The 8985-nt window shown below is 36.3% G+C and overlaps 1 protein-coding gene across 1 annotated transcript; it reads left to right on the top strand.

Moving 5' to 3' along the window:
- Positions 1-3295: 3295 nt before the first annotated feature.
- Positions 3296-5140, top strand: LOC131021586 (probable xyloglucan endotransglucosylase/hydrolase protein 7). The gene is made up of 4 exons (XM_057950847.1): positions 3296-3661; positions 3752-3852; positions 4110-4306; positions 4479-5140. The coding sequence occupies exons 1-4, from the start codon at positions 3493-3495 to the stop codon at positions 4867-4869; spliced, it is 858 nt and encodes a 285-aa protein (XP_057806830.1). The 5' UTR covers positions 3296-3492; the 3' UTR covers positions 4870-5140.
- Positions 5141-8985: the final 3845 nt, after the last annotated feature.

Here is an 8985-nt window from a genome sequence, read left to right as displayed (position 1 = left end):
TTATTGAGGAAAAAGGAAAACGAAAAACGAAAAACAAAAGACTAGAAAACAGCCAAAGAAAAATCCATTGAAGGCACATCAACGCAAATTAACGGGCTTCGAAAAACAAAACAGAGAATCAACAGTCAAGAGCATCATCTTTAGAAAGATCAGAATCCATGATGTCCCCCCAACGTTGAGAAGCGATCGCCGTCATTGCAAGACCGACAGCATCCCCGAGAGCGAAGATTGTAAAAGCGTTGAGAAGGACCTTTGGTTGTGGCATCTTAGATCTTACTCTGAAAAACCGATATATCTGGAGGCAAAGTACCAGAGGAGCTCTGAATAGCAGGATGCCATAGACGGTGCTTTATAGAGGTAGCAGAAACCCCCTCCCCTCCAATTCCCATATTTTTTGGTAGAGCCCTTAGGACGCCCTCGGCCGCGCTTGACATCAGCCGAATCTTCAGTAATCGGCATATCCAACACAGTAGATGCCGAGTCTGAAGCTGGGCGAGCCTGATCAAGTGTTGGGTTACGGTCAAACTCTTTCTTGGCACCGGCGGTCGGATTGGAGACAGCACGCGGCTGGACAACCAGAGGTTTGCCCGCAACATCCGCGGAAGATGAGCCGCCAGAAACTGAAGGCTGGGCTGGCTGGGTTAAGGCTCCGACCTGGGGAGGCTGAGGAGGTCGAGAGTTATCTGCCAAGGGTGCCACAGCCTTGCCAGAGGAGGCCACATCATCAACAATTTCCATATCCTCTCCATCACCAAAACTCATCCCCTCACCAACATCAATATGATCGAGAGTAGTCAAGGCAGAGAAAGAATTGTAAGTATCCATAGCCGCCTCTGTGGAACGAGAGGTAGTAGACGACCCACCAAGATTCGTCGAATAAACGGCCTGCTTAGAGATCTGGGCAGTCGGAGTAGAGCACTGCATATCAGTCGCCATAGTAGCAGCAATTGCGTGGTCAGCGTCCGAGTCAAGGGGATGATCTTTATTCTCAATAATAGCATCTTTACAAGCACTAGCTCCGGGAAGATCACTGGCAGCCCTAGAGACTTTACGCCACTTTCGGACTCCGGCGACCTTTAACTCTCGGAGTAGCATGGCCCACAACAGAACAAACCGAACAATAATAGGGCAAATTCTCATATCCAAATTCAATTTCAAACACATTATCGCTGCATTTAACATCAATAAACTCAGGGACTTCAGAGGCAACATTCATCTCAACCAACACTCAAGCAAAATATCCAACAGAAGCTCTAGCAGAAATTCCATCAACGATAAGAGGAGTACCAACATGTCTAGCAATACCAGAAGGAACCTCAGGGTGCCAATATTCATGAGGGAGCGAATCCAAACATGGGCGAGATTCAAAGCTGCTTTATGCGAATTGAGATTTGGAACCCAAGCCTGGGGATGGAGAATTCCAACCCGCAAACGCTATGAAGCTTTGGAGAAAACGACCATGTAATCTTCATTTGAGAAGAAGTTAAGGGTAAAGTATCCCTTGCCGAGAGGAATCACCTCCCCAAGGAAGAGTTGGCTGCCATAAACTGGAGAGCTCGACATGAATGTCATTAGCAAATCTCGGCGTATCGTCCTTACGAAGAAAGAGACGTCCATGAAGAGCATGAATTTCATATCAATCTTCTTTTCTTTTTGTCGTATTTTTTAATGACAATAAATTAGGTGATTCTTATTTAATTAAAATTGATTTTTATATTACATTTAGATGATTTTTTTCTTTCAATTTTATTAGTTTTATAATATTATATTTTCAAAATTATCCAATAATTAGTTGAAAAAATATATTACAATAATATATATTAGTATAAAATACATGAATTTACACTCATACAAAATTATTTATTCAAATAATTTTCTTTACATGCGAATGCACATCATCTGTGCTAGTAATTAAAAAATGGTTAATTGGCTATAAATACATATACATTATAGTCAACTTTTGATTTTTCCCACACTATGAAATTTGTGCCAAAGTACATATAGTTTGAGACTTTTTGGATTTTCCTATAAATTTTAGTTCCCCCAAATCAAAGTTGGCGTGGCAAAATTAAAGATGATGTGGCAAGCTTATCGATCAAAATGATGTTGTTTTGATTTTTTTAAAATTAATAAATAAAAATTAAATTTAATGGGCAACAATCGGAAGCTGCGCGAGGCGACCTGTAGGCATTGACGATAATACATCATATTTGATTTTTTTAAAATAATAATCAAAACTACGTCGTTTTGATTAATAAGCTTGCCACATCAGTTTTAATTTTACCATGTCAACTATAATTTGGGGGAAATTTCAAAAAATCTCAAAGTATATGTATTTTGACATCAATTTTATAATGTATGTAAAAAATCAATGTATGAATTTATAGCCCATTAGGGTGCCTCCAATGATTACAAATTTGAGGTGCAAAAATAAGAAACTACCATTGAAAAATTTGGGAACCGGTACTTTGCACCCAGGTCCCAAACAACTTTAGCTGGGCTCCACATATTGCTTTTAATATTATTTTGTTTTTCTTTCTTCTTTGTTTTCTAAAATCTGATGCAATTGTTTTTTTTTTTTTACTCCCTGCGTCCTATGAAATATAACACAGTTTATTTTTTGGTCTGTCCCACGAAGCATGACACGTTTTTAAAAATGGCAAAAAAATTACATTTTATTTACATTTTCACTTTTCCACCTACCACACTTAACACACAAAATACCAATTTCTTAATTCACGTGCCGAAAAGAACCGTGTCATGCTTCATGGGACGGAGGGAGTAATATTTTTTGTTTATTATGGTGGGACCGTTTAAAGGTTAGAACCTGGTTTATTATTGGAGTATTGTTAGATGAAAATCTAGTGAATTTCTAAAGCTGAGGTGACAGTTTAGAAGCTAGAATTTTAATTCTGTTGGAGGCACCCTTTAACCCATTAAAAAAAATGCTTAAAGGATCGTTTGGATTGTGCCCGGGGCGGGGCTTGACTTGGTCCTCTCAAGTGCTATCACACCATAAAATATTTAGTTTACGTAACGATGCATGAGATGTTCCACAACTACAGGGACAGCTTATGAAAGAAAATCCATTGAATTATTTAATTTAATATATGTAGATTACAATAGAACACGCAACTTAATTTTGGACCATCATGGTAACAAAATGAAAGAAGAGTATTGGATGAAAACAGAAGAAGATGCTAAATAATTGGCGCCAAATTAAAGCTTGTAGTTATTGAAAACCATGTTACAGATATTAATATTAATTGTGTTTGAGAGAGAGCGGGTCCAGTGACGGCTTTTCTTTAGCTGTATGGAAAGCTAACTCTCTAATTGCGATGTCTTTCGGCCTCAAACAACCAATAATTGCATCTCTCTCTCTCTCTCTCTCTCTACTTATGAGTAATGCCTATATATAAGGCCGCAGTTTATTTTCTTCCATAACTCACACATTAGTACAATACAATATATATATCATTAGCAAAAAAAGTAATGGCAAAAATAGCAGTGTTGATTGTATGTTTAGTTGGATTGTTTTCATGCAGGGTTAACGGCCGTCCCGCCACGTTCTTGCAGGACTTCCGCGTGGCTTGGGCCGACTCCCACATTCGCCAAATCGAGGGAGGCAAAGCCATTCAACTCATTCTTGATCGAAACTCAGGTACCTACATTCTTCTACCAATTTTATATTTATTTATTTACCTTACGTCACTCTTATCAACTAGTTAATTTTTTTTTAAATAAAATTTAGGATGCGGATTTGCCTCCAAATATAAGTATTTATTTGGACGTGTGAGCATGAAGATCAAGCTGGTTCCTGGTGATTCAGCAGGAACTGTCACCGCCTTCTATGTAAGATTATTTAGTTTCGCACGTACAAATTAATTAAATTAGTGAGCATATATGTTTAATTTGGATGAATTATACTTTGCATAACTGATAACATGCATGATTATATAGAATTTTTCTAATCTCACTATTTCAATGGGATAAGAATCAAACGAAATTAACTTAAATGATAGAAGTAATTAAGGGAATATCCCAAAATCTCAATATCCATTTAAATAATTTATTATTTATAATCTTTCAAAATAAATGCCCCTCTATAGATGAACTCGGACACAGACAATGTAAGAGACGAGCTGGACTTCGAATTCCTGGGCAATCGGTCGGGACAACCTTATACGGTTCAGACAAATGTGTTCGCTCACGGCAAAGGCGACAGAGAGCAAAGGGTCAACCTATGGTTTGACCCATCTGCTGATTTCCACACCTACTCCATTCTTTGGAACCATCGCCAAGTCATGTAAGTCCATTTTTGTGATATCAAAAAACTCACTAGTCACGTGGCAAAAATAATCATATTTTTGATAAATATGGCCCCTACCTCTTTACATGCAACGCAATTTAATATGCATTGACTTTAGATCTCTCGTCCGATTTTTCATTTTCCAAAAACCATAAAATAAAAATTGTAGATTCGCGGTGGATGAGGTTCCGATTAGGGTTTACAAGAACAACGAGGCTAGAGGGATTCCGTTCCCCAAATTCCAACCAATGGGAGTTTATTCGACGCTATGGGAAGCCGACGACTGGGCGACAAGGGGAGGTCTGGAGAAGATAGATTGGAGCAAAGCCCCCTTCTATGCGTATTACAAGGATTTCGACCTCGAGGGGTGCCCCATGCCGGGCCCCACCGCTTGCGCCTCCAACGCTAACAACTGGTGGGAGGGCGCCGCCTACCAGCAGCTCAGCCCTGAGCAAGCCGGGCGCTATCACTGGGTGCGAGCCAACCATATGATCTACGACTACTGCACCGACAGGTCCCGGTTTCCGGTCACCCCACCGGAATGTATGGCTGGAATCTGATACTCATACTGATACTGATACATCAACGCCTATATTTTTCGCCCCATGCACGTCTGAGGGTATAAAGGGTATGGCAGTTTGTTGGTTATCTTAAAATACTGAGTGTGATGGATGTGGGGATATGATCATCACAAAATGTCAATTGTGGGTACAACATCGTGCGTCTGTATTTATTGTTGCATATAATTTGAGCCAATAATATGGTTATGTGTGATTGTGACAAAGATATGTAATTACTAATCAATGTGAATGTTATATATATATAATTCAATCCCAAGAGTCTTTAAATTAACACACTCAAGAAATAGAAAAATAAAGACGCATTTAAGTGGTTCAATTTTAAAACCTACGTCTACACGAAGGGAAAAGATAAATGTATTTATCTCTATGAAAATTACAACAACACAACTATCTGAGTTGAAAAGATTTTGTAGCATTACAGCAAGACCATTGACTACCATTCTTAATTTCCCTTCTTTCTCTATATATTCTTATCACTTAATCAAAACTGAAATACAAGAATGTCTCTCTATGTACGAATAGGGATGTCAATTTACCCGCGGGTAATGGATTTTCGCAAAAACCTGAACCTATTAGGGTGGGTTTGAGAGACATTTGATATCCACATATAGTTTCGTGGTTGCAATTCACTATCCATTTAGTTTATGGGTATGGGTTTAGATACTTACTATCCATACCCGCGAAACCCGTTTACCCGCAAAAAATATCCGTGAAAATACCTGCTAATTACCCGTGAAACACCCGTCAATTACCCGTTAAATTTGTTATAAACTTATAATTAAATTTTATTTCGCGGGTATCCAATGGATAGTGGGTGGCGGGTATTCGACAGATAGTGGGTAGCAGGTATTCGACGGATAGCAAGTGGCGGATACCCGACGGATAGCGGGTATCCGCGGGTGGCGGGTTTGGATACCATTTGATATCCATGAATAGTTTCGTGGTTAAAAACCATTATCCATTTAGTTCGTGGGTATGAATATGGATAGTCACTATCCATACCTGTCGTACCCGATTGCCATCCCTACGTACGAATGCAGTGCATTAACTTGTATTTAAAGACAGAGAGACGCTGGAGATTAGTCAAGAACTAACTAACTGAATAATCTTTGCATTAACAAACTCCGAGCTGAAAGAACTAACTCTCAGCTAACCACCTTAGTTTTTAATCTCCACTCAGTCAACAAACTTTAGTCATCTAACAATTTTCTTTCAGTTAACCTTCAGTTGTCCATTCACTGACAATTCTTCAAGTAACTTCAGTTTACTCTTAGCTAAATAAATTGTAGCTGACTGATAACATATATACTAAATTGAAAACTAGCTAGATATAACCATGTATGATGCAGATACACTTTCTCAAGACAAAGTTTAAGGGGTTTTTATTTTTTATATTTACTAACAGAAAGAGCGTACATTTTACGTGTAAACAATAAATTTAAAATATTTTTCGGAATTTAGGAATTGCGCATGAGTTTTTTTTTTTTTCGTTAGGGTACATACCTTTCGTTTTGTTTTCTAATTTAGGTTTGGTTGTCGGTTTTCCCCAAATTTAATCCAATGTCGAACTCGAAAATGACATTGTGGACTCGGAATTGACACTGTGGACACACCGGACGGTGACATAAAACAAATACATACATATCAAAACATGACAACAAAACATTCAATTTAATTAGTGCATGCTGCTGAAATAGAAATTTTATTAAAAAAAAAAGAGAGAAAAAGGCCCATATTTATTAGTGCATACATGATATGTACTATATTTAATACTCCCTCTGTCCCAGCGAACTTGAAGTGTTTCTTTTTGGCAAGGGTAAGAAGTTGTAGATTAGTGTTTTAAGCGTGTAGTATAAAAGTGATAAAGTAGGAGGGAGAATGTAATAAAGTGATAAAGTATGAGAGATAATGTAATAAGGGGTGCAATTAGTTTTGTAAATTAGTGCTTTAAATTGCCTAATTTTTGCCAAAAATGAAATGACTCAAGCTCGGCCGGACAGCCCGAAAAGGAATACGACTCAAGTTCGGTGGGACGGAGGGAGTTTATAATAGTGTGATTTATTGTCATTTTCATTTATCTAGTTTAATAGAAACATTCTATTAGATATTTATCTTTTTTCAGAATTCTAAAAAGACTTTCGGATATATATCAAATAAGATTTTGGATAAGGTAATGTAATTAATGTATATATTTTTGTAGTGTTTTAATATCTAATGAATTAATACGTTCTTCTTCTTATAATAGATAAATTTACACAATTATTGTGTACTCCTAAAATTAAATATGTAATAAGAATATAATAGACAATTTATATTTGGGGTATGGGCCTATAAATACTCGAACTTTTTTCATTTTATGATTTTGCACCCAATTTTAAAATCTACTTATAGATATTTGAATTCTGTATTCCTTCTAATCTTGCACCCGACGAATTTTTACTCCAAATCATTTTTGACATGGCAGTCGGATTGATATTCGAAACCCTACAATTACGTGTTGTAGATCTCACATAGACAACAAACTTATTTGCTTCATTATGCACTTTAAAATTCCCTCTCAATCCGGCTATCATGTTAGCTACGATTTGGGGGTAAAAATTCGTCGGGTGCAAAATCAGAAAGAATACAAATTTTAGGTATTATAAGCAGGTTCAAAGTTAGAGTGCAAAATTTGAAAATTGAAAAAGTTCGAGTATTTATAAGTTAAAATACTCCTTTTATATTTTGTACTTAAGACACTTTTTATATTAGTATAGATTTATTTGTGAAGTTTGGTTGCCAATTGATAAAGAGAAAAAAGTTAAGCAAAAAAGAAAAAGATTGAATGGTAAAAGTGATGTTATACGTATACATATAATTTCTTTATCTTCATCCTTTGCAGCTACATCTCGCGAAATATTGGGGATACCCATGTCTGCAGAAAAACGCGACCTAATGGTAAAAACAGGACTGTAACTTTCAATATTTTCAGAAAGAGTACTATATTTTACGAAATTTGGAAATGAGGACTATATGTTACAGAATTTGAAAATGAGGACTATAACTTTCATTTTTTACATTTAGACTCTTATTTCGAGCCGTGATGAAAGCTATATATAGTCCTTATTTTGATGTGTTAAATAGGAGTGTAAATGTAAAAAATGAAAGTTATAGTTCTCATTTTTAAATTCCGTAACATATAGTCCTCATTTTCAAATTTCATAATATATAGTCATCTTTCTGAAAAATATTGAAAGTTACAGTCCTGTTTTTACCATTAGGTCGAAAAACGCGGTTTTGAGATCGGAAGCTATTTGTACTATAGATCGAAACCCAAAAAATTAAAGCATTTAATCAAGAATTGAAAATTTATTATTTGTATAGTACGTAGTGTTTACACACTGTCATTCGATAACACATTAATTTATCAAAGTAACAATATTCAAAGTGATAATTTATCAAAGTAACAATATTCGAAGTGTTTAGCCACACTTGATCAGGAAAACAATCCGCATCCCATTTTCGCAAATTAATATTGCTCATTACATGTTACATCGACACTAAAACATGTTATGATGCGCAACAATAACAAAGATTATGACAAAATAATGAATTACCTCAAGCACAAATGTTTGTCATTGGCCTGGGGAGATTCATCATCATCACGTAATATTGCACCAATTGCTTGCAAATTCAACAAAAATAAAATGGATCAAGAAATGCCACCATATATATACTATCAAGACAAAGAAATTAAAACAGATCCAACACATGCATGCAATTCATTTACTATTATTGTGACAGAAATTAGCAAATTTGTGTCTTCCCCATCACACATCGAATAAATTGAGATTATTTCCAAGCGTTTTAATGAAGGAAATGGGTAATTAAGTAATGCCTAGAGTTGAAAGCTCTGATGAGTTGGAAACAGAAAAGGATGCACATACATAACCTAGTGAAATGAGACAAGCGCGCGTATGAACCTTCCTCGCTACAAGACAACTGAGCCACTCATTAAATTGAAATCGAAAATCCAGCCTCGTTACAAGTATATAGTTCAACTTCTGCCATATATTTACTTTTTTGAAGCCTCACAAATGAGTATAGCATCAAAAT

This window comes from Salvia miltiorrhiza, chromosome 4, assembly GCF_028751815.1.
Source record: "Salvia miltiorrhiza cultivar Shanhuang (shh) chromosome 4, IMPLAD_Smil_shh, whole genome shotgun sequence".
NCBI classification, from domain to species: domain Eukaryota; kingdom Viridiplantae; phylum Streptophyta; class Magnoliopsida; order Lamiales; family Lamiaceae; genus Salvia; species Salvia miltiorrhiza.
The sequence above is the reverse complement of the archived record's forward strand: the minus strand, read 5'-3'. Positions and strand labels throughout refer to the sequence as shown.